This window comes from Phascolarctos cinereus, unplaced genomic scaffold, assembly GCF_003287225.1.
Source record: "Phascolarctos cinereus isolate Bilbo 61053 unplaced genomic scaffold, phaCin_HiC Scaffold_726;HRSCAF=1367, whole genome shotgun sequence".
Classification (NCBI taxonomy): domain Eukaryota; kingdom Metazoa; phylum Chordata; class Mammalia; order Diprotodontia; family Phascolarctidae; genus Phascolarctos; species Phascolarctos cinereus.
The window spans coordinates 276,271,802-276,297,728 of NW_027556098.1; the positions used below are offsets into that span (position 1 = coordinate 276,271,802).

General features: G+C 36.8%; 1 protein-coding gene across 2 annotated transcripts; it reads right to left on the reverse strand.

The window, feature by feature from the left end:
• Positions 1 to 3,898: 3,898 nt before the first annotated feature.
• CHEK1 (checkpoint kinase 1) lies at positions 3,899 to 25,916 on the reverse strand. Of its 2 annotated transcripts, XM_078147122.1 has the most exons (14): positions 25,813 to 25,915; positions 24,998 to 25,152; positions 24,749 to 24,835; positions 22,626 to 22,849; positions 20,260 to 20,324; positions 20,095 to 20,164; positions 9,396 to 9,584; positions 8,673 to 8,777; positions 8,135 to 8,230; positions 6,711 to 6,819; positions 6,343 to 6,520; positions 5,913 to 6,044; positions 5,596 to 5,697; positions 3,899 to 5,089 (listed from the first exon to the last, which is right to left on the reverse strand). In XM_078147122.1, exons 2-14 carry the CDS (start codon positions 25,000 to 25,002, stop codon positions 4,994 to 4,996), a joined length of 1,458 nt encoding a protein of 485 aa, XP_078003248.1. In that variant the 5' UTR covers positions 25,003 to 25,152; positions 25,813 to 25,915; the 3' UTR covers positions 3,899 to 4,993. The 2 variants fall into 2 exon arrangements, with proteins under 2 accessions (XP_078003248.1, XP_020856332.1); XM_021000673.2 differs by lacking the exon at positions 24,998 to 25,152 and having other exon boundaries at positions 25,813 to 25,916.
• Between the last annotated feature and the right edge of the window lie 11 nt (positions 25,917 to 25,927).

A 25,927-nucleotide genomic window follows, 5' to 3' on the forward strand; every position in this document is an offset into this window, starting at 1 on the left:
GAGAAACTTGCTGCAAAAGTTTTTTTTAGTTATGATTACTATGTATTTTCCCTTTATTCCTATTTTTTTTCTGTTTATCCTACTCTCTTCTCCTTTCACCCTGTCCATCCTATTGATTTCCCCAATTTGCCCTCCTTTCTTTCAGAAAAACCCCTTCTTTTATCCCCTCCTATTTTCACCTAGGGTAAGATAGATTTCTATACCCAACTGAGTGTGTATGTTATTCTCTCTTTGAGCCAATTTGGATGAGAGTAAGTTTCAAGAGCTGCCCACTCCAACTTCTCCATTGGAAAAGCTTTTATGCGAGATAATTTACCCCATTCTACCTCCCCTTCCCCATTCTCCCAGTGCATTCCTTTCTCACCCCTTGATTTAACCTTATTGAATCCTTCATGGTTTCTCTTTCCTGTTAACCTTTTTATAGATCTCTTGAGTCTTGTATTTAAAAGTCAAATTTTCTATTCAGCTCTGGTCTTTTCTTCAAGAATGCTTGGAAGTCCTCCATTTCTTTAAATGTCCATTTTTCTCCCTGAAGGATTATAGTCAGTTTTGCAGGGTAGGTGATTCTTGGCCAATTCTATGTGTAAAGAGTTTTTTTCCTTCAGTGAATTTTCGTGCCTCTTTTTCTGTTTGGCCAATTCTGCTTTTCCATGCATTCTTCTCCTCATTGGTTTTTTGTACCTCTTTTACCATTTGGCCTAGTCTGTTTACCAAGCTGTTGACTTGTTTTTCATGATTTTGCATCACTCTTATTTCCCAATTTTTCCTCTACCTCTTTTACTTTGATTTTCAAAATCCTTTTTGAGCCCTTCCATGGCCTGAGGCCAATTCTTGGTTTGTTTGGTTTTTGTTTGTTTGTTTGTTTGTTTTTAGGCTTTGGAAGTAGGAGTTTTGACTTTGTTATCTTCTTGAGTGTGTTTTGATCTTCCTTGTCACCACAGTAACTTTCTATGGTCAGAATTTTTTTTCCAGTTTCCTCTCATTTTTCCAGTCTATTTCTTGACTTTTAACTCTTTGCTAAAGTGGGGCTCAGCTTCCAGGGTGGAGGGCACACTGCCTCAAACTTCAGGGGTTTTGTGCAGCTATTTTCAAAGATATTTCTAGGTACTTACAAGTTTTCATTTCTTCTAAGGTGGTATGATCTAAGTAAGGGTGTTTACTACTCTCCTGGTCTATGCTCTGGTCTGTGAGCGACCACAAGCACTCTTTTTCTTCCCTAGAACTGTGACGAGGGTCCCTTGCTCCACTGCAGCACACAATCTGTGGTGTGCTAGTGCTCCTCCTTGCCCTGGGACTGCTACCCAGGAGTGCAACGCAGATCTGAGTATGGGCAAAGCAACAAAGTACTGCCCCCCACCCCCACCCCAGCAAAGAGAGAGCTCCAGAAGCAGCTGCTGCCACTGCAGATTCAGTGGCTCCCAAGTTCTGCTCTTGGTTTGCTAGGGCCTGGTCTGTGCTGGACTGTGCTCCACTTTTGCCCCAGTATGACAGACCTTTCCTGCTGACCTTCTAGGTTGTCTTTGGCTGGAAAATTATTTCACCCTGTCCTTTTGTGGGTTCTGCTGTGCCAGGAATTGTTCTATGGCATTATTTAAAGGTATTCAGAGGGGTTTTAGGGAGAGCTCAGGTGAATCATTGCTTTTCCCCCACTACCTTGGCCCCACTTTGATAATTTTTTGAAAGATGATGTCTAGGCCCTTTTTTTGATCATGGCTTTCTGGCAGTCCAACAATTCTAAAATTACCTTTTCTTGATCTAGTTTCCAAGTCATTTCTTTTTCAAATGAAACAGTTCACATTTTTTCTATTTTTTTTCAATCTTTTCACTGTTTTATTGTTTCTTGTCATTGGCTTCAACAAGCCTAATTCTAATTTGTAAGGAATTCTTTTCTTTTTTAAAATTTTATTAATTTATTTTTAGTTTTCAACAATCACTTCCATAAGATTTTGAGTTTACAATTTTTCTCCCCCTCCCTAAGATGGTGTGCAATCTGATATAGGCTCTACATATACAAGGAATTATTTTCTTCAGTTAGCTTTTGTATTTCCTTTTCTATTTGACCAATTCTACTTTTTAAGGAGTTCTCTTCTTCACTGAATTTTTGTACATCTTTTTCCATTTGGCCAATTCTACTTTTTTTTTTTTTGCTTAGGCCATCAGGGTTAAGTGATTTGCCCAAGGTCACACAGCCAGCAAGTGTCCAGTGTCTGAGGCCAGATTTGAACTCAGGTCCTCCTGACTCCAAGGCTGGAGGCTCTATCCACTGCGCCATCTAGCTGCCCTCCAATTCTACTTTTTAAGGAATTTTTTTCTTCAGTGAATTTTTGTACCTCTTTTTCCGTTTGGCCTATTCTGCTTTTTAAGGTGTTATTTTCTCTAGTATTTTTTTGTGCCTCCTTTACCAAGCTATTGACTCATGATTATCTTGTATCACCCTCATTTCTTTTCCCAATTTTTCCTCTACCTCCCTTATTTGATTTTTTAAAAATCCTTTTTGAATTCTTCCAAGAATTCTTTTTGGGCCTGAGACCAATTCACATTTTCTTTGAGGCTCTGGATATAGCAATTTGACTTTCGTTGTCTTCTTCTGAGTTGGTTTTTATCTTCCATGTTACCACAGGAATTTTCTATGTTCAGGTTCTTTTTTTGGTGTTTGTTCATTATTTCAGCCTATTTCTTGACTTTTAACTTCATGTTAAACTTGGGCTCTGCTCCCAAGGCAGAGAAGGCACTGTCCCAAGCTTCAGGTTTTTTGTGCAACTGTTTACAGAACTAGTTTTGGGGGTTTGTAAGTTTTTAGTTCTTCCAAAGTGGTATGATCTAAGGAGAGTGTTTTTACTACTCTCCTGGCCTATGCTCTAGTCATTAAGTGACCATGAGCACTCTTTTCTGCCTCAGAACTATGACCAGGGTTCCTGCTTACCTGCAGCTACAACCTGTGTGCTAGTGTTCCTTCTCACCCTGGAAATGTGACCTAGAACAAGAGTCCTGCACCCAGTGCCAGCAAAGGGACACCTGTAATCTTCTGACAGTTGTCAGACCCCCTTACCATCTATGGGCTGAGAGCTCCATAGGCCACTGCTGCTGATCCAGTTGGCCCCAAGGCCTGCTGCTATCCTAGCAGGCCTTGCCTGAGCTAGATTGAGCTCCACTCTCATCCCAGTACACTAGACCTTTCTTGATTGTCTTGGGCTAGAAAATTGTGTCGCTCCGTCTTTTTGTGGGTTCTGCCACTCCAGAATTTGTTTTGAGGTGTGATTGTAAAGTGGTTAGTAGGGGAATTTGAGAGGGCTCAGGCAAGGCCCTGCATTTTCTCTGCCACTTTGGCTCCAGCCCTACCTACCTTTCTATTCTAATTTTCTATTACAGCCACTTACATGCTCTGTTTCAAATTGGCCTGTCAGCCAACCCCCTATACATGATATTCTATTTCCTGCTTCCCTGCTTTGGCACAGGCAATCTTCCAGGTATGGAATACACAATTTCCTCACCTTGAATTATAGAATCTTTAGCTTTCTGCATGAATAATTCAGATGTCACATCCTACAGGAACTTTTTGGGATCCTGAGTTGTTAGTTTTTTCTATTTCTTGAAAGTACTTCATATAATACTTTGTATCTATTTATCTATGTACATGCTGTGCTTCCCTATTTAGAATGGTTACTCCAAGGAATCATTTCATTTTTCATCTTTGCATCCCCAGCACTTAGGAGAGTCTTGTGCATATAGGCAATTAATAAATGTTTGGAAATAAATAGCAATCAAAATACCTAAAAGCAAATATCTGCATAACAAAGAATGAATGCATCAAAATTGACTTAAAATGAAGGGCACCAGTAGATGGATGACATTACCAGGATCATCACAGGGAAAGAATCCAATAAATAGTTCAAAGAACTTATGTGAATTAAGTTTACTTTATTAAATTTACAAAGCAGTACAAGTTACTTTTAACATTTTATTCACAACTGGCTGGTTGGTCAGAAATAAACAATAATAACTGCAAATAGACTTTTTTTCCAAATAGAGAGAGCACATTCAAAAAAATTGTGTTATGGTAAAAAATCCATAAAAGTCAGAGTTGTAATAAAAGTTCATTTCTATCAAAGTTCCATCCCTAGCTCTCCTAGTTTTAATCCTTCCCACCTACAAGTCTTGGTCAACACTGTGTTCTTTGGAGCACCTGAAAATTTGGGCTTCTGAAGATATTTTATAATTATAGTGATAGATAAAAATATGTTACAAACTAACCCAGAATATTTAGGATGTGCAAGAGCAAAATGAAGGTGAAAACTGCACTAGACTAGAGGCTTATGTTCAACCTTTATCTGAAAACATCAACCAATAGTTCCAAAATTATAAATTATATTGCTGAAAAACACAAGTCCTATGTTATCAAACTTTACCAGATAGTCCCAACAAGAACATTTGAACTGGCAGCATGAGGTTAAAACAGGCAAACAGGTTTGCAAATTCAGAGAGGCACTTTTGAAAATTTAAGTGTAAAAATGTGAATACATTTCACAAAACAAGATTTGCCTTACTTTACGTACTGGTGAATTTATTGCCCCAACCACAGAAACAGAGTTCTTATTAATACATTCAGGAATTGCAGCATCCAGAAAAATCTCAAATTTTCTGACTAAACCAAATACCAAGCACATACAAATGAACTTATTTATACTCAAAACTTGGTTTGTATACAGTGAATCACAAATTCAACAAAATGTTTTCCTGAAGAATTTCTGCCCAATCCCTTCCCAAAGTTTTCCACACTCTCTAACATTTTAAAAAAATGTGTTTTGCTATGCTTCTATGCAAAGAAAAATTTTAAACAAAAAGAATTTAAAAACTTGGTTGGGAAAGGGAATAGACAACTCCTCAGGAATTGTTGCTTTATATTTGAGGTCTGTAAAGCAATGTAAGCTTCTCTAGGAAGAATAGTGTCAACATAGCAGCACTGTATTCACTGGGCCTACCCAGGATGTGTGGATCATGTGGCAGGAAGCCATACCTTCTGGCTGCTCACCACATCACTCAGCTTCCCTTTAATCTTCAGAAAGTGCCTCTTGAACTCCAGCCCATCACCCTATTTAAAGGACATTAAAAAAATGAATGTCAAAGTAATAGCAGTAAGTTATATCAGACTCTAACCTCCTTGGGAAGTAACAAGAAGCTAACATACTCAAGACAGGATATATCTGTTGCACTTTTTCAGCTTCCATTAGAAAGACAAAAAATACTGATAGATGATGGAGGAGGCAGCTATATTGTTAAACCTGTTATGGTCTCCAACTTTGTCACTTAGAAATATGTGAATATGTTGTCAGTTAATAAACACTGGCCAGATGTAGCACCAGTAGGGTATAAGTCTATTTTTCTTAGATTTACTCCAAAGAGATTTAGTTATTAGACATATCAGAAAGATCCAATGTTTGGTTTTATGGGTAACTTTGTCCCCCAGTATAGATTTAAAGTATAGAATTATAGTGAGACTCTAAATTCCATAGTGTGACCAATCTGTTCCTTCCACCTTCTTTGAAAATGAACATACACATCTAGTAGATCAAAAACTGTAGCTGTTATCCTACGTACCTTAGATAGCCGGAAGTCCACTAAGATTTTCTCATCCATTTCTACCAAGTTCACTTTGAAAATCAGTTTATTGTTTCTTCTATCTGTGGTTGATACTGTGACCTAAAATAATAAAGATGTCAACTCAGCTGTAAGTAGAATAATTGAAACCAAAAAAGTGTGTTTTCAGGTAAACTTCAATCAAAGTCTTTAGGGTAAGGCCAAATTAATAAAGGAAGAAGTAATATCAAGAATAGTCTAATTGAGAAAATAAAACTCTTAATTTAACCACTTAATATTTCCTTCAGGATGAAATGCAAGAGGAATTGAGATCATACCTGATTCATACAACTCTTCTTCCAATGATAGCCTAATTTCTCACAAGTCTCCTTCAGACAATGATATGACTTGTCAGCATCCAATTTGGTAAAGAACCGTGTCATCCTCTTAACTAAACGCTGCCAAGGATTCTGCATATGAGACAAAAAACATCTGAGCAAATGCATGCTGAAACAAAATTACTATCTCACAATTATTAAGTCTCTAAGCTTACAATAAGTACTTTTCTTTAATGATGGTTATACATCCTCTCTAAATCAACACTTCCTTCTCATAACTCCCCTAAACCTGCTGCAAAATCCAGAGATGTCACAGTTGATACTTAAAATAGCTCAACACAAACTACGAGTTAGAAAATGCAATTATTTTTCAAGGCAATGAAAAGTAGAGAGCTGTGACAAAATAGCTGAAAAAAATAAATTTCTTTACCTGTGAAGAACCTGGGGTGCCAAGTAACTGACTGTTCAAAAGCATGTGGTCAGGACATGTAGGTTGGGAGAAACTGATCCCTTGTACCAGTTTGTCGATATAAGAAGGACTAGTGTCCCACAAAGAAAGACCAGTTCGAGGCTCTGGTTGAGAGCTGGAGTACTTCACTTTTTCTTCACTGAGGTGTTAAGGGAGAAAAAATTATATTCATAAGGAAAAGGCATCAATTCTTTCTTATACAACACCACTACTCTCCTGACTATTCATTAATGATATAACCATATAGCACAAAAAATAGAAAAACTCTTTTCTGGACCAAAGACAATTCCACATGGAATATCACATTCAACAAAGTTTGTAATTCTTACCTATGAGCACTATTAACTGGTGAGAAGTCTAAATTTGATTGTATGTGCTTAGAAAATCCACCTGGGGAATCTGATACTCCTCCTGAAGAAGCTCGAGGCCTCTTTGCACCTAGGAAAGGATAGTCAAGAAAAACCAAAAATTTCAAATAACTTTTTATCTTTTGATTTTTTTATCTACTGCTTAAGTAAGTTTAAGATAGCAATAATAAAAATCTGAAGACCTGACACAACAAATTGATGCTTACACTACTTTATTTAAAACTGCACACATAGGAAATAAAAATTTGATAGTAGTTCTTCCTATACAATTTTACCAATATGCTGAAGTCTTCAACTTACTTGAACTTTTAGACAAAGTATCTCTGCTTCGAATACACACACACACACAGACACACACACATATGTGTATGTATTATATTGACATGACATGTCTATAAAATACTGTGTTATATTAATGTATAATACATGATGTATTAATATTATGTAATATATTGTGTGTTTTTGTAAGTTATATATGATGTGATAATAATATACATATGACATATACACACGAGTCAATGTGCTACGTATAAATACTAAGGATTTTAACTTCAAATACAGACATCTCTAGCGATAGCAAAACAATATCCTGTGAAGATAACAACATATCTCAGGACTCCGAACTTAACAATGAAAAATTAGTTTATGCTACAAATATTTTGCAATAAAAGTAAAAATCTGCCTCATCCAACTTTCTTTGGCAGATAAGACAACAGCCCTGGGAATACAATATTGAATAATAGTGGTGACAATGGACATCCTTACTTCTCCCCTGGTCTTATTCGAAAGGCTTATCTTTTATTACAAATAAGGGTTGCTCTTGGTTTTAGATAGATATTGCTTATAATTTTAAGGAAAGCTCTGTTTATTTTCATGTGTTCCAGTGTTTTTAACAGGAATGAGTATAGTATCTTGTCAAAAGCTTTTTCTGTGATATAATCATAATTTTTGTTGTCATTAATATGGTTAATAACAATTTCCCCAGTATTGAATTAGCCTTTCATTCCTAGTCCTTATAATATGCTACTGTATTCTCCTTGGAAATATTTTATTTTAATTTTTTTTGCATCAATATTCATTGGGGGAAAAAAAAATAACTGCTTCATAGAGAAAATGGAAAATCCAACTGCCTAAACTAAGGAATTTATTATTTATAAAAATAACGTGAGTAATAGCCAGAGGTAGACATTGTAAATGCCTGTTAAGCCAATAAGCCTTCTATTTCTACCCATCTAATTATTCAAAACATAGTAGATGTTAATTTAAGAAATGTACCAGTATTTACATTCTCTCCTAAAATTAAATATATTTCAAAAACAACCAATTTACCACGTAATAAAAATAAAAAAGGTTACGTTGTTTTATGACTCTTTCAAGGACTTTACCTTTCTTAAGTACCTTAGTGTACCATCTGTCTTTTTTAATATCTGGTATTGTAATTCTTGATCCTGGATTCTCAATTAGAATTTTATGCAGCAAGGCTGAAAAAAAAAAAGTCAAGACATAAATCATGTAGATCAAAGAAATCCACTTACTTGTAGCAGTAACCACCCTCCCTATTTAGCTTCCTTCTTTTTGGAAGATCAGTTCTGGAAAAGGGCCAGAGCTATTATATTACTGCAACTTTTTTCTTGTGCTACCTCCTATCTTTGGGTTACTGACTCCAGGTTCTCAACTTTCATCTTTTAAAATTACCCACATGACAACACTATAAACTCACACATCTATTTCCTATTCAAAATTTATCTAGTAGTTCTTAATTTTAACTTTATTTGGTTATAAAAGCAAAATAAGTCTTCAAATGACTTTACAGGATAACAATAAGGCCTATATTGTAATTAAAAGTTATCTTGGTAAGAATTCACAAAGCACCAGACTTTATTTGTTTAGAATTCAGTCATTTAAACATGATAACTCAGTTACCTAATGGGGCAGAATCAATTTTCTTCCAAGGCGTGAGGTATGTTTTTTTTTCTTTCCAATCACAATACTCCTGGCAACTGTCACTGGGTTGGTCCCAGGGCAATTCTGAAACCAAAAGAAGTTACATTTTTTAAAGTAGTCATGTCAAGTAAATATTACAGATATTAAGGGAGGAGTCAACAATTCTTAAAGTATCAAAGATTTCCTCATTAGTTTTTTTGACTGGTAAAAGAAAATTTCAACTTAAAGAAATAATAACAAAGTATCACTTTCAGGGATCTATGTAACAGAAAATCCAGTCCTTATCTTTTTAGTTATGTTACCATGATTCATCTCCAGGTGGTTGCAGTGAATTTCAAAAGAAAAAGAATTAAGTATAACATTGTTAATAATTCCTTAGCATTACAGTTTCCAAATACAGCTGTACAAGAAAAAGTAGCAGAGTAGGAACCAAGAGAGACCTAGCTTTTAAGTTAGCCCACTAGCTAAATGTCTCAGCTTGCAGAACTTACATATATTTCTCCAGGACTCATTTGTAAAACAAAAGGGATAGACAAGAACTTCTTGTTTTCTCTTTGGTCCTTCTGGGGCTAATATTCTTTGAGTGAATAATAACTACCAAAATAATCAATAGCTCAATATAAATACACTGGCTTACATAGTTTCTTTTAATTGACCTGATTCAGTATAAGGGAGCTTAATCACAAACTGAGTAGCACTTACCTCCAGCCAGCATTGCAGTAAGTACTATTCCACACGACCAAACATCAACTGGTTCTGCGTGGAATTCTTTTCTCTTAAGCAGTTCTGGGGCAACATAGGGCAGAGTGCCACACATCTTATTTAATAAACGCTCACGATTATTATGTCGAAATACTGTTGCTAACCCAAAGTCTGAGATTTTTAGGTTATCTAAAAGAGAAGGCAGAAAGGTCAGTCTTGTCATATGAAAAGATTAACATTTTTTATTATAAACTTGATGACTAGCAATTAAATCAAATAGGCATCCAAAAAAGCGCAAAAATCTTACCTAAAATCTAAGAAAGCAAAATCAAAATTAATAGGTAGACAAAGAAAATACTTTGACCCTCTGTCTCCTAATTCCAGGCCTGCCAAAAGTTTCACCAAATTTGGCTATTTTGTTTTTTAAAATATAATAGTAGTCAGCACCTTTTGGTTTTGCTGATTATAACTTATATTGTTTCTTACAGATCTTTTCACATTTTCTCATTTCAAAAGAATGTTCCCTTAAGGAGAGAGGTTATTCCATTTCTGTCTTTGTATTCACCAGCATCTAGCACAGGGTCTGGTAAAAAGTAGATGCTTAATAAATGCTTATTGATGAATTAATTGCATATTTTTTATAATGCTACATACGATTCCATTACACTAATATATCTAAATTTACTTGGCCATTTTCCACTTTTTGTATCTAATTTTTTGCTATCACAAAGAGTAGCTATTAATATTTCTATACAGCTAGGTCCTTTTTAAATAATACTTCAGTAACCTCAGGTAATTAATTAAAACTGTCCCTTATTTTCTGTTGTAAAACATTCTATGCATGAATTATTTTTTCTTTAAGTTTGATAGAATTGAGAGAGCAGAGCCAAGATGGTGGAGAAAAGGCAAGAAGTTGCCTGAGCTCTCCTCAGTTTCCCTCAAAACAACTTGAAATCAAGCCTCAAAATGATTTTGGAGCAACAGAACCCACAAGGGAAAGGGTGAAACAACTTTCCAGCCCAAGACAAGTTAGAAGGATTGCAGGAAATGACCATCTAACTTGGGTGAAAGGGGAATGCAGCAAAGTGCAGACGGTATCCTGGCAAGCTAGCAGGAGGTTCCTAGTCCCAGGATACATCAGCAACTGAGGCCCTTCAATCCTGGCTCAGCAAGCCAGCTTTGAGGGCTCCAGTCCCAGTACGGCAGGTGAACTGCCAGCTCCCAAACCCCCAGCAAAACAGGCACAGCTAGGCCAGACAAGCCCAGCTAAGTGAGTAAACCTGCCAGCCCTACCTGTACAACAGGTAAGCCAGCAGCACTGAAGGCCCCTGTGCAGAAAGCCAGTGACCAGGCCCCTGGCCCCAGCTCAAGAAGCTTGGGACAGTGCCTCCTGTACCCCAGGAGCAGAGCTCAATTTTAAAAGTCAAAAAATAGATTGGGAAGTGAGCAAAAAACAAAAAATAAGTCCTGACTATAGAAAGCTACTATAGCAACAGGGAAGATCACAACACAAACTTGGAAGAGGACTACAATGTTAAAAGGCCTATATGCAAATCCTCAAAGAGAAATCTGAATTGGTCTCAAGTGCAAAAAGTCCTCCTGGAAGAGCTCAAAAAGGATTTTAAAAATCAAATGAGAGACATAGAAGAAAATTAAGAAAAGAAATTAGAAAGATACAAGGGAATCATGCAAAAAGAGCTTGGAAGAAGAAAACAACTCTTTAAAAAGTAGAATTGGCCAAATGGAATAACTCACTGAAGAAAATAATTCCATAAAAATCAGAATAGGGCAAGTGGAAGCTAATGATTCTATGAGATATCAAGAACCAATCAAACAAATTTAAAAAACGAAAAAATAGAAGAAAATGTGAAATACCTCATTGGAAAAACAACTGACCTGGAAAATAGATCCAAGAGAGAAATTTAAGAATTATTGGACTACCTGAAAGCCATGACCAAAAAAAAGAGCCTGGACAGCATCTTTTCTTCTTCTTCCCCCCCCCCCTCTTTTTTTTAATTAGGCAATTGGGATTAAGTGACTTGCCCAGGTCACACAGCTAGTAAGTGTCAAGTGTTTTGGTCTGAGGCTGGATTTGAACTCAGGTCCTCCTGACTTCAGGGCCGGTGCTCTATCCACTGCGCCACCTAGCTGCCCCCTGGACAGCATCTTTCAAGAAATTATCAAGGAAAACTGCCCTGACAGACTAGAACCAGAGGGTAAAATAGTAATTAAAAGAATCCATCGATCACCTCTTGAAAGAGATCACAAAACGAAAACTCCCAGTAATATTACAGCCAAATTCTAGAACTCCCAAGTCAAGGAGAAAACATTTTAAGCAGCCAGAAAGAAACAATTTAAATATCATGGATCTACAGTGAGGATTACATAAAATTTAGCAGTTTCTACATTAAAGGATCAGAGTGCTTGGAATATGATATCCTGGAAGGCAAAAGAACTTGGATTACAGCCAGAATCAACTACCCTGCAAAACTGAGCATAAACTTTCAGGGGAAAAAATGGACATTCAATGAAACAGGGGACTTTCTGATTTCCCTGATCAAAGGACCAGAGCTGAATAGAAAATTCCATTTTCAAATACAAGACTCAAGAGAAGCATAAAAAGGTAAACAGAAAAGAAAAATACATGTTTTTCAGTAAGTTAAACTGTCTACACCCCTACATGGGAAGATGATACTTGTAATTAAGAGCTGTATCTCTATTAGGGCAGTTAGAAGGAGTATACATAGACAAAAGGTGAAGGTATAAGTTGACTTTGATGGGATAATACAAAAAAATTAAAGGGTGAAAAAGAGGATTACACTAGGAAAAAAGGGAAAGGAGAGGTAGAATGGGATAAATTTCATCACATGAAAAGTCTCAAAAGACCTATTACAGTAGGGGTAAAGAAGCTGGGGTGGGGCGGGGAAGAGAAAGGACAGGGACTGAGCATTATTTGAACCTTACTCTCATCAGATTTGCCTCAATCCATTTTACCCTATAGGGAAGTAAGAGGGGAGAAAAACAAGAAATGGGAGTAAAGGGGTTGAATAGATGGGAGGGCAGATTTGAGGGAGATGGTGATCAGAAGCAAAATACTGGTGAGGAGGAACAGGGTGAAAGGATAGAGAAAGTATAAACAGGGGGGAAAAGGATAGAGGGAAATATACAATCATAGCTGTGAATGTGAATGCAATGAACTCTCCCACGAAATGGAAGCAGATAGCAGAGTGGATTAAAAACCAGAATACTACAATATGTTGTTTATAAGAAACACATCTGACACAGAGAGGTATACACAGAGTAGACAGATAAGGCTGAAGCAGAATGTATTATACTTTAGCTGAAGTAAAAGAAAGGAGGTGTAGCAATCGTGATCTTAGACAAAGCAAAAATAGATCTAATTAAAAGAGGCAAGGAAGAAAACTACATCTTGCTAAAAGGTACCATAGACAATGAAATGATATCAGTACTAAACATATATGCACCAAATGGTATTGCATCCAAATTTCTTTTTTTTCTCTTTTTGGCTAGGCAATGGGGTTAAGTGACTTGCCCAGGGTCACATAGCTAGTAAGTGTTATGTATCTGAGGCTGGATTTGAACTCAGGTCTTCCTGAATCCAGGGCCAGTGCACTATCCACTGAGCCACCTAGCTGCCCCTGCATCCAAATTTCTAAAGGAGAAGTTAAATGAGTTATAGGAAGAAATAGAAAGTAAAACTATATTAGTGGGGGACCTCAATTTTCGCCTCTCAGAACTAGATAAATCTAATCACAAAATGAATAAGAAGTTAGAGAGGTAAATAGAACTTTAGAAAAGTTAGATATGATAGACCTCTGGAGAAATGAATAGGGATAGAAAGGAATATACCTTTTTTTTCTTTTTCTTTTTGCTAGGCAATGGGGTTACATGACTTACCCAAGCTAGTAAGTGTTATGTGTCTGAGGCTAGATTTGAACTCAGGTCCTCCTGAATCCAGGGCCAGTGTTCTATCCACTGTGCCACCTAGCTGCCCCTAGAATACACTTTTTTCTCAACAGTACATGGCACCTACATAGAAACTGACCAGGTATCAGGGCATAAAATTCACAATCAAATTCAGAAAAGCAGAAATATTAAATGCATTCTTTTAGTTCAGGATATAATAAAAATTACGTTTAATAAAGGGCCATGGAAAGACAGATTAAAAATTAATTAGAAACTAAATAATCTAAACCTAAAGAATGAGTGGTCAAAGAAAAAAATCATAGAAACTATCAATAATTTCATTAAAGAGAATGACAATACATATGAAAAAATGCTCTAAATCATTATTGATTAGAGAAATGAAAATCAAAACAACTCTGAGGTACCACAACACACCTATCACATAGGCCAACATGACAAAACAGGAAGATGATAAATGGTGGAGAAGATGTGGGAAAATTGTAACACTAATGCATTGTTGGTGGAGTTGTGAAATGAGAAAACCATTTTGGAGAACAATTTGGAACTATGCCGAAAGGGCTATAAAAATGGGCATACCCTTTGAGCCAGCAATAGCACTTCTAGGGCTATATCCCAAAGAGATCATACAAATGGGAAAAGGAACCACATATACAAAAATATTCATAGCAGCTCTTTTTGTGGTGGCAAAGAATTGGAAATTGAGAGGATGCCCAAATTGAGATGAATGGCTAAGCAAGTTGTGGTATATGAATGTAATGGAATACTATTGTGCTATAAGAAATGATGAACAGGCTGACTTCAGAAAAACCTGGAAAGACTTTTATGGTCTGATGCTGAGTGAAATGAGCAGAACCAAGAGAATGTTGTACACAATAACAGGCACATTGTGCAATTACTAATATTGATAAACTTAACCTTTCCCAGCAATATAAGGATCTAAGACATCTCCAGAGACCTTGTGATGGAAAATGCTATCCACATCCAAAGGAAGAACAATGAAAGTTGAATTGCTACTTTTTTTATCTTCTGTTGAGTTTTGTTTCCTCTTTCTAATGGTTCCTCCTATTGGTTTTAATTTTAACTTACAACACCACTAATGTGAAAATATGTTTAATAGGAATGTAAATGTATAGCCTATATCAGATTGTGTGCCGTCTTGGGGAGGGTGGTGGGAAGGAAGGGGGAGAAAAATTGTAAACTCGAAAGCATATGGAAGTGATTATTGATAAATCAAAATAAATTAATAAAATTTTTTTAAAAAGAGAGAATGACAATAATGACATAACATGCCAAAATTTATGAGATGTATCCAAAGTAGTACTTAGGGGAAAATTTATATCCCTAAACACTTACATCAATAAAATAAAGAGCAAAACAATGAATTGGGCATAAAAATGCTAGAAAAAAAAACAAATTAAAAATCCCCAATTAGGGGCAGCTAGGTGGCGCAGGGGATAGAGCTCCAACCTTGGAGTAAGGAGGACTTGAGTTCAAATCCGGCCTCAGACACATAACACTTACTAGCTGTGTGACTCTGGACAAGTCACTTAACCCCCTGCCTCACAGAAAAAAAAAAAAAGAAAGAAATCCTGAGAAGCATAGGAGAGATTATTAAGTAAGGAAACTGTTGGATTAATAAATAAAACTAAGAACTAGTTTTATGAAAAAACAACAACAATGACAATAAAATAGATAAACCTTTGGTTAATTTGATTAAAAAAGAAGAAAACCAAATTACCAGTATCAAAGATGAAAAGGGTGAATTTACCACCAATGAAGAAGTTATTAAAGCAATTACCATCTGTTTTGCCCAACTGTATGCCAATAACTCTGACAATCTAAGTAAAATGGAAGAATATTTACAAAAATATAAATTGCTCAGATGAAGAAGAGGAAACAGAATACTTAAATAACCCCATTTTAACTTTTTTCTCAGCAATACAATCTAAGACAATTCCAAAAGATGCATGGTGAGAAATGCTATCCACATCCAGAGAAAGAACCATTGAGTCTGAATACAGATGGAAGCATATTATTTTCTCTCTTTTTTTTTTGTGGTTTTCCCCTTTTGTTCTGATTTTTCCTCCACAGCATGACCAATGTGGAAATATGTCTAATAGGATTGTACATGTATGTTTACATGTATATCAGACTGCATGCCATCTTGGAGATGGGAGAGAAAAAAATTTGGAACTTAAAGTGTTATAAAAGGGAATGTTGACAACTATCTTTACATGTAATCGGAAAAAATAAAATCCTATTAGGTGGGGGAAAAATAACTCCATTTTAGAAAAAGAAATTGAAAAAGGTATCAATGAATACCCTAAGAAAAAAATCTCCAGGGCTGGATGGATTTACAAGTGAATTCTACCAAACATTTAAAGAACTATAAATTCCAATACTATATAAAAATAGGTGAAGGAGTCCTACCAAATTCCTTTTATGACACAAATATGGTGCTAACACCTAAAGCAGGAAGAGCAAAGATAGAGAAAGAAAACCACAGACCAATTTGCATAATGAATATTAATGCAAAATTTTTAAATAAAATATTAGCAGAGTTTACAGCAATATATCACAAAGATCATACACTATTACCAGGTGGGATTTATACAAAGAATGGAAGGCTGGTTCAATATTAGGAAAACTATCAGCATAATAAACCATATCAATAACAAAAACAACAAAAATCATGATTATCTCACTAGATGCAGAAAAAGCTGTTGACAAAATACAGTATCTGTTCCTATTAAAAACACTAGAGAGCCTAGGAATAAATGGAGAGTTCCCTAAAATGATAAGAAGTATCTATTTTAAACCATTAACAAGCATCATATGTAATGGCGATAAACTTCCCAATCAGAGGTGAAACAAGGAGACCCATTATTTTGACCATTATTATTCAATATTGCACTAGAAATGTTATCTTTAGCAATAAGAGAAGAAAAAGGGGCATCTAGGTGGCACAGAAGATAGAGCTCCAGCCTTGGAGTCAGGAGGACCTGAGTTCAAATCCAACCTCAGACACTTTGACACTTACTAGCTGTGTGACCCTAGGCAAGTCACTTAACCCCAATCACCTCAACAAAAAGTAATTAAAAAAAAGAGAAGAAAAAGAAATTGAAGGAATTAGAATAGACAAAGAGGAAACAAAGCTATTACCCTTTGCAGATGACATGATGGTATACTAGGGGAATCCTAGACAATCAACTAAAAAATTACTTGAAATAATTTACAACTTTAGCAAAGTTGCAGGATATGATAAAATAAACACATACAAATCATCAGCATTTCTGTATATTACCAATAAAGCCCAGCAGCAAGAGACAGAAAAAGAAATCCCATTTAAAATAATTGTAGACAATACAAAATACTTGGGAATCTACCTGCCAAGACAAACCCAGGAACTATATGAACACAATTAAAAAATACTTTTCATACAAATTAAGTTGGATCTAAACAATTGAAAAACTATCAATTACTCATGGGTAGGCCAAGCCAATATAATAAAAATGACAATTCTATCTAAATTAATTTACTTATTTAGTGCCATACCAATCAAACTACTAAAAAATTATTTTACAGAGATAGAAAAGATAAGAAAATTCATCTGGAAGAACAAAAGGTCAAGAATATCAAGGGAAACAATAAAAAAAACTGTGAAAGAAGGTGGCCTAGCAGTACTAGATCTCAAACTATATTATAAAGCGGTAATTATCAAAACTAACTGGTACTGACTAAGAAATAGAGTGGTAGATCAGTGAAATAGATGAGGTACACAATCCATGGCAGTAAATGATCATAGTAATCTACTGTTTGATAAACCCAAAGAACCCAGCTTCTAGAATAAGAACCCACTATCTTAAAAAAACTGCTGGGAAAACAGGAAAACAGTATGGCAGAAACTGCTGTTGCTGTTTGTCCTTTGTTCCCAAAGAGGACCAATGACAACAGGAAGGTGAGGTCTTGATTTGAAAGTGAACTGGAGGGTCAGCTAGGTGGCACAGTAGATAGACTCCAGCCTTGTAATCTGGAGGACCTGAGTTCAAATATGGACTCAGACACTTGACATATACTAGCTGTGTGACCCTGGGCAAGTCACTTAACCCCAACTGCCTCACAAAAAAAAAAAAAAGGTGAACTGGACTTAAGTGAGACAGCTATGCAAAGTCATCAGCCTCACTCTGTCTTCCAGGATCATCTAAGCCCAGTGGCAAGACACAGTTCAGGATGACTGGAGATGACCCCAGATGCAGTGGGAGACCTTGACCTTTTAAAGCTAAGGTCTTTCCCAGGTCTCAGTTTGTCTGAGGCAATGCCCATTCAGTGATTTAAAGCTAGGTAAGAAAGATGGCCAAGTTTGCTGGCCTGAAAAAAAAAAATCAAAGTGGGAGGGGAAGACCCTGCAGGTTTCTGGCCAGAACAGAAACAATTGCTTTTCACACTCATGCTGAAAAACCCAAGTAATGACCAAGTGAGGTCTGGGCTGGGGCCTATTATTGGCCCAGCAGTGAGAACCAGAGTGATCTGGGTTTAAGGTATGGTTAGGTAACTCCATTTGAATACCAATGTGCTTTATCAAAGCCTGGTTTCCCAGTGCTCTATTTCAAAAAACTATAAATGAAACTACATGTGACAAAAGAGTTAATTGTCCCAGTTAAAAAAAATTATATAATAAATAAGTAGGGAAGAGAAAAAAAAATCTAGCCCATAAACCCCAAGATATCTTGAGAAGTTTCAGCAATCAAAATTTACATTCATTTGGGCAGAGCACCCACACGTAATAGAGCAACATTACACACCATATACCAAGATAAGGTCAAAAAGGGTACATGATTTAGACATAAAAGGTGATACCACAAGTAAATTAGGAGAGAAAGGAATAGTTTACCCATCAGATCTATGGAGAAGGGAAGAATTTATGACAAAACAAGAGATAGCGAGTATTACAAGATATAAAATGGAAAATTTTGATTACATTAAGTTAAAAAGTTTTTGCATAAACAAAACCAACACAGCTAAGATTAAAAGGAAAGGAAAAAGCTGGGAAACAATTTTTACACTAAGTTTCTCTGATAAAGGCTTCATTTCTCAAATATATAGAGAACTGAGTCAAACTTAATACAATACAAGTCATTTCCCAATTGATAAATGGTCAAATGATATGAACAGGCAGTTTTCAGACAAAGAAATCAAAGTTATCTATAGTCATATGAAACAATGTTCTAAATCACTACTGATTAGAGAAATGCAAATTAAAGTGACTCTGAGATACTCTACCTTACTATCAAATTGGCTATTATGACAGAAAATCAAACTGACAAATGTTGGAGATGTGGGAAAATTGAAACACTATTGCATTGTTGGTAGAGTTGTGAAATGATCCAACCATTCTGGAGAAAAATTTGGAACTATGCCCAAAGGATTATAAAATTGCACGTACCTTGTGATCCAGCAATAGCACTCCTAAGTCTGTATGCCAAAGACACACAAAAAAAGGGAAAACGACCTATTTGTACAAAAATATTTATAGCACCTCTTTTTGTGGTGGCAAAGAATTGGAAATTCTTTGATGCCCATCAATTGGGGAATGGCTAAACAAGTTATGGCATATGAGTGTAATAGAATACTATTGTGATATAAGAAATGACAAGCAGATGGATTTCAGAAAAACCTGGAAAGACTTATATGAATTCATACAAAATGAAGTGTCAGGAGAACATTGTACATAATAACAAGAACACTGTGCAATGATCAACTACGATGGACTTAGCTCTTCTCAGGAATACAATGATCCAAGACAATTCTAAAAGACTCATGATGGAAAATGCTATCCACATCCAGAGAAAGAACTAATGAAGTCTGAATGCAGACTAAAACATACTATTTTCACTTTATTTTTTTCATAGTTTTTTCCTTTTATTCTGTTTCTTCTTTCACAACATGACTAATATGATTGCACATTTGTGACCTATTTCAAATTGCTCATTGTCTTAGGGAGGAAGGTAGAAAATTTGGAACTCAACATTTTATAAAAAACGAATGTTAAAAATTGTCTTTAAGAGGCAGCTAGGTGGCACAGTGGATAGAGCTCTGGCCTTGGAGCAGGAGTACCTGAGTTCCAATCTGGCCTCAGACACATAACACTAACTAGCTATGTGACTCTAGGCAAGTCACTTAACCCCAACTACCTCCCCCCCCCAATTGTCTTTATATGTAATTGGAAAAAAATAAAATACTATTTAAAAGAAAAAAAGTTTGATAGAATATTTATGAATCTGTCTGAGCTCAGCATCCTTTTTGACAAGACATGTTTTTTAAAAATTACATTACTGTAGATTATAGTGTCTTCATCATTATTAAATAAGTAGTTTTCCTAATTCAATTTCGGGGTGGACTAAGAGTTCTTAACCGTAAAACAAGTACAGAGTTAAGAGAGTGGTTGGAATACGGTTACTAAAGACATAGATTGACATTTGTTAGATGAAAATATAAATACTTATGGGGGCAGCTAGGTGGCATAGTGGATAGAGCACGGGCCCTGGATTCAGAAGGATCCAAGTTCAAATCCGGCCTCAGACACATAACACTTACTAGCTGTGTGACCCTGGGCAAGTCACTTAACCCCATTGCCTAGCCAAAAAAAAAATATGAATACTTATTCCAAAGATTCTCTTATTTAGTCATATTGTTTTCATGGTTGATAAGGAATATCAAAATGAAGAGATAAATTTTGTGGTAATAAGCTTACCTCTTTCATCTAGTAAAAGATTTTCTGGTTTAATATCCCTGTGGGTTATTCCAATACCATGAAGATACACCTGGGAGAAAAAAATAAGACTTATTTATTCACTATTCTTTATTTGTACTATAAATAATGAATTCAAATAAAAGAAATAAAGTTAACTCTACCTACCACCCCTGCCATAAGCTGATGGAAGAACTTCTGAGCATCTTGTTCCGGCATACCTACATCAGGCTCTGAAAGAGTTAAATTTGAAGGTTTATTGATTAATCACCAATTGCAAGAACAAGTCTCACATTTAAGATTGAATGTTGCCTACTTCCTTAATCATGGCAAAGAAGTGGGGAAGTGCTAGGAAGGAACATGGTATACATTTTCAGACATGGTCTTTGTTTTTGTGTCTTCACAAGAAAGAGTTCAATCTGAGGGGTAGGAGAATGGAAACGACTGATATAAAGACAAAAAAGGTAGCAACAAAACATGCGCATATGCATGCATGCATGTAGGCACACACACACACACACACACACACACACACACACACACACACACGCATGCACACACATATTCTTTAAAGCAATAAAGGGTTAACCAGTATCTTAATGTCTGGTATCCTACTAGAGGAACAAAAGACTCATGAGTCCAGGACTAACTGTCATTAACATGTTATGAGAGGCTGCGTAAGTCTTCTTTACTAGTTTCACCATCTGTAAAGGAGGTGAAGGGGGCTCAAAGACATCACAGAGGTGCTATGTAGAATAAGTAATTAAAAAAAGCAATTGTCCAAGACAGAAATTCAGGCCACTAGACTAACCTTCCTTCTCAGTATTTGAAAAAGCCCTTTTAGTCCTATGTATCATAATAATCTTTGTGCCTTGTTAACTTTAAATCCTTCCTCCCCTCTGTAACTCTTCTACTCAAATGTCTCACAATGTTCATTTAATTCATAGATACCTTTCTTAGTCCTCCACTCCTGAGATATTCACATCAAGAAAGGGTTAAGGCAAATTTCAATTAAAATATAATAAAGGACTTAAAATTTCATAGACATCCTCAAACTACATAGCCATGGATGTCTGAAAGAATAATGCAACCTATAGGAGATCAGGTTCTCAGGAAAAAAAAATTTGACCTCTGCCAACTTTCTGCATTTTGTCCGTTTGTCAATTATTAAATCCTGATTTGATCTGGGAATTAGTAAAGTAGAAGTTCCTAATTTTTAATGTAGTAGCTTTAGATTTTAAATTTATATCCACAGTACAGATTTTATTCAGCAATACTTGATCACAGAATTAGATAATTTTAAGAGTTAAAAAGGGATTGTTCTGTTCTAACCTCTGACATAAAGCAGGAATCTCCTCTGTCATTGTTTTCGGACAGTCATTCAGACTGAATATTTCCAGAAACAGAAAGATCACTTCTCCTAAAGGAAGATTATTTCATTTTTTAGGTAGCTCTAATTAACTTAATTCCACTTTCCCTCAGCAGCTGTTTGGTTTAACTTAAGAGAACACTGGTGCCCCATCCAGGATGAGCTGATCACCCGAAATCTCATCATCATGCTGACTGACCCAGTTTTTGACACTAGATACCTTCTCAACTCCATTAGATGTTTCTCCCCTCTGATTGGAGGGCTGGAGGGTGGAAGAGTAAACTCCTCCCAAAGCTTTCCTTTATGGAGAGCTGGTACCTCAATTTTCCACGCAACTTTCTATTAGCAAGCTCTGCTTGCTTTCAACTCCACAAAGCATCATTCCCCTTGCCTGGTATCCTATGGTTCTCACCCCTTTTCTACTTCTTTCCTTCTACTGTCTTCCCCTATTAGATTGTAAGCTTCTTGAAGGCAGGAAGTGTCTTCTTTTTTTCTTATTTGTAACCCCAGTGCTTAGCACAGTGCCTGGTGCTTAATAAATCTTTATTGGATTGAACAGTTCTTTGTCATACTGAACAAAAATATTTCTCCTTATTAAGTTTCATCTGTTGATCTTAGTCCTATCCTTTAGAGCTAAAAAGGATATTTAAGCCTAAAACACACAACTGATTAAAGTCCCCAAAATAATCTCTTTGGGAATTATGAATATTTTATATAAAAAGAAAAAGAGAGAGAACTACAAAATCAACTTAAAAATAATTATATATAGTTAGAAAATCTTTACAATACAAACAACCACTCATTTAGGCAATAAGGATATCTGACTGGTTACTAAAGTGATATTTATAGTGATTTCCCATAACAACTACTTGTCATAAACTTTACAAACAATAGTGACATTATCCTCAATTAAGATCACATGCAATTTGTAATAGTATATTTTGGGGTACAACATTCTAGTAAACATAAATTTTTAAGAAAACATAAAGCAAATATTAATGCTTATTTCCATATTTCATGACTGGAGGCCACACTCAATGGATAAAGAATGATCAAAAAATAAATCAAATATAAGCCTAAAGACCAAGAAAATAAACACTTCTTATTTATTTAATAGCTCCATTATCTTAATCTTTAAAACATAAATTTGTCACCATTTCCATACCTATTCGGTCAAAGAGCTCTCCCCCACTGCAGTACTCCAGAAACAGATACTGAATATTGCCTTCTCGCCGATGACCATAGAATTTCACTATGTTCTCGTGGTTTAACATTTTATTGATGCAAATCTCTTTCTTAATGTTTTCTGGACAATCTACAGCACGCTTCATGTCCACAATCTTCACTGCAACTGCTTCTTCTGTTCGCCTGTTCACAGCAAGCTGAACTCTATAAATTAAGTGGAAAATAATTAGCTTATCTTTTCATAATTTTTTAAACATTTAAATCACTTACTGATTTCACTGCTTTGGCACAGTGTCTGGCACATGGTAGGTATTTGACAAGTTCTAGTTGACTGAGTAATATGGGATACTAATTCTTTAATTATCAGTAAATAAATGTACTCTGATAGGTATTTCTTTTGCAATTTCAAAATTAAACAGAAATCTAGGACAGTGACTAGCATATAGTAGGCACTTGGTAAACGGTTGCTGATTGTTTGGGAAAAAAAAATAGTTCAAAAATTGCTTTACCCAGACTATTTTCTTCCCCCCAAAAAAAGGTAAAAAGAGTTTTCTTATCAGCAGCAGATCTTTCTCACTTCTGATTATGTGGCACTGGATACCTAAATGGTCCACAAAAATAGCTGTGTTGGGCATACTATAGGTACCAAAAGCTTGTTGAATCTGAGTAGCAATATTCCTATACCTTATTACCAATAGTCATACACTCTACAAGTTTAAAAGAAAAGAAACTAAACAAAAGAAAAATCATGATGGCTGAAGTTCCCTTCCAACCCTTTAAAAGTAGAATGTTAAAAGAAGAAGGGGTAAGAAAAAGAAGACTGTGATACATAAAAGAAGCCACCATTTTGGCTTGCTTTTAGTTGAGAAAATAATTCACTTTTTTTTTTTGCCCATAATCCCCAAATCCTTGACTTTGACAAAGTACCTGGCACAAGACAGATGCTTGATAATGGGTATTGATTGACTGACTGACCTGGAACTCCTAATAGCTGATGGTTAGTCAGTAATGACTGCCACAATAATGGCTTTGCCTCCCCTAAGCTAACAAAATAGTACCAACCTAATGGTGGTGCTGTCATAAGGAAAATGTTTCATTACTATTATACTTTATAATCTATACTTCATAGTATAATATATTTAAAGTAAGAGATACAATGTCCCTTCCAACCTTAGAATTCTACAACAGAACCCACAGACAAAATGGAACAGTGCAAGACAATGGCTTTATTGCTAAATAAAATAACACAATACTATATGTAGGAAAACCTCTAAAAGTTTCTACATAGGAAATGTTTTTGTGATAATTGGAGAGAGGAAGAAGTAATAATTAAATTTATTCCAAATTAGTATTATATACCTTGACTTCCCCCAAACCTTAAAATCAGTCATCTAAATCAGTGGTGTCAAACAGAAATGGATCCTTGTAGGCAACACATTTACTTAGAAACCACAAATGATCATCTATGTTGTACTGTATTTTTATTTATTTTGTTAAACATTTCCCAATTACATTTTAACCTGGTATGGGACACATTCAGGAGTTGCCTAGATGAATTTGACACCTGCAATCTAAACTACTAGTCTAAAATCCACTGGTAGGTAGGCAAGTACCTAAGAAAGTCAAACAGGTGATGTAAAGACACTAGTCTTGGGGGCAGCTAGGTGGCAAAGTGGATAGAGCTCCAGCCTTGGAGTCAGGAGGGACCTGAGCTCAAATCTGGCCTCAGACACTTGACACTTAACTAGCTGTATGACCCTAGGCAAGTTACTTAATCTCCATTGACTCACCCCCCTCCCCAAAGAACAGCAGTCCCAAAAGCCAAAAGACTTGAGATATATGAGGTTCTGCTATTTCTACAAAAATCACTTAACCTGTTTAGTCTCATTTTCCACTACCTACCACATCAAGTAGTTGGGATGATCAAATAAGATTAATTACATTAAGAACTTTGTAAATGAGCATGAATTTAGGTGGGCTCTCTCAATGGAAATCCTATACAAGTCTAAGTCTGTATTATCTGTGGTATCCAGTGAGTACACAGAAAATTTATATCTTGTGCCTGTTCAAAGACAGAAGAACAAGAAGGGAGCTCATACTTACTCTCCATAAGCACCTTCTCCCAAAGTTTGCACCAAATCCCAGTCTTCCACAAAAGGCACAGCCATGGCTCTACCAGTAAGACCCTTCCTGAAGCGGAGATATTAGACACAGATGTGAAATAATTACAAACCTTCATTATATTAAGTGTCACTAATCCACCTACTAGCTTCTCTACCTCCTGTCACATACCACCTTTAACATCTCTCCCTCCCTCCCTTAATGTAAACTCTGACCCCAGCAGTAATTTACCCCATTAAATATATCCATCCTATGACTGAATGCTGGGATGGCTTAGTGGATACAGTGCCAGCCTCCAGGGACAGAAAGACCTGGGTTCAAGTCCTGCCTCTGACACATTCTGACTGTCTGACTTTGGGCAAGACACTTAAACCTCTCGGACGACTCTGGAAAAAAAAAAGAGTATAAACTGCAGAAGCGCAATTTCCTGATAGGATGAAATCACAGGTCACAAAAACAAATCCCTGGTTACAAAAGCCAACCCCTCCCCTCCCAAAGCCCTTAAAGGGCAAAACGGGGGCGAGGTGGGGAAGCGGAGGAGTGAGGCTGGATCAAGAGTCAAGGGGTTCGGGTTCTAAATCCGAGATCCCGTCTCTTTGGATTACCAGCTGTGTGTACTCGGGCAAGACCCTCCCCTCTCTGCGCCTCGGGTTTCCTCACCCGTAAAAAGAGGAATGGGCTTAGATGGGCTCTAACGTGCCTTCCAGCTCGGTCACACAGGGAGAGGCCCGAGGCATTCCCCCACCGCCAGGGGCGGGGGCGGGGGGATGGGAAGAAGGGTTGCCCCTCCTCCTCCTCCCTTTGAGGCGCTCCCTCAGCTCGCCCTCGGTCCTCTCCCCGCCCGCTCGCCGTCTGGCCGGACCGGAGGCCTCCGGTCCGGCCCTGACTAGTGAGCGGAGCCCCGGCCCTGGGCCGGCTCCGAGCGGTCCTTTGCAGGCCCCTCTCCCTTCCTGCCAGCCTCTGCCCGCGCCTCGCAGCCAGAGCCCGAGCCCCCCACTTCCCCTCCTCACGGAACCAGGCCCGGCCCGGAACCCGGGAACGCTTACCGAGCCGCCGCCGCCTCCGGAGGAATCCGAACGCGGAGCTTTCCCGCCAAAATTCGCCAGTCCCCTCACGACCGCCAGCGTGCGCGCCCCATGGCCGTAAAGCGAAAAGGCCGTG

Bases quoted from the DNA above. Each gene is read 5' to 3' on its own strand.
- CHEK1 (XM_078147122.1), bottom strand. The intron at 6,045-6,342 runs GTAAAGAAATTT...TCTCATATGCAG, and splicing joins GCACCCCAGGTTCTTCACAG to AATCCTTGGCAGCGTTTAGT. The intron at 5,090-5,595 runs GTACGTAGGATA...TCCTTTAAATAG, and splicing joins TGGACTTCCGGCTATCTAAG to GGTGATGGGCTGGAGTTCAA.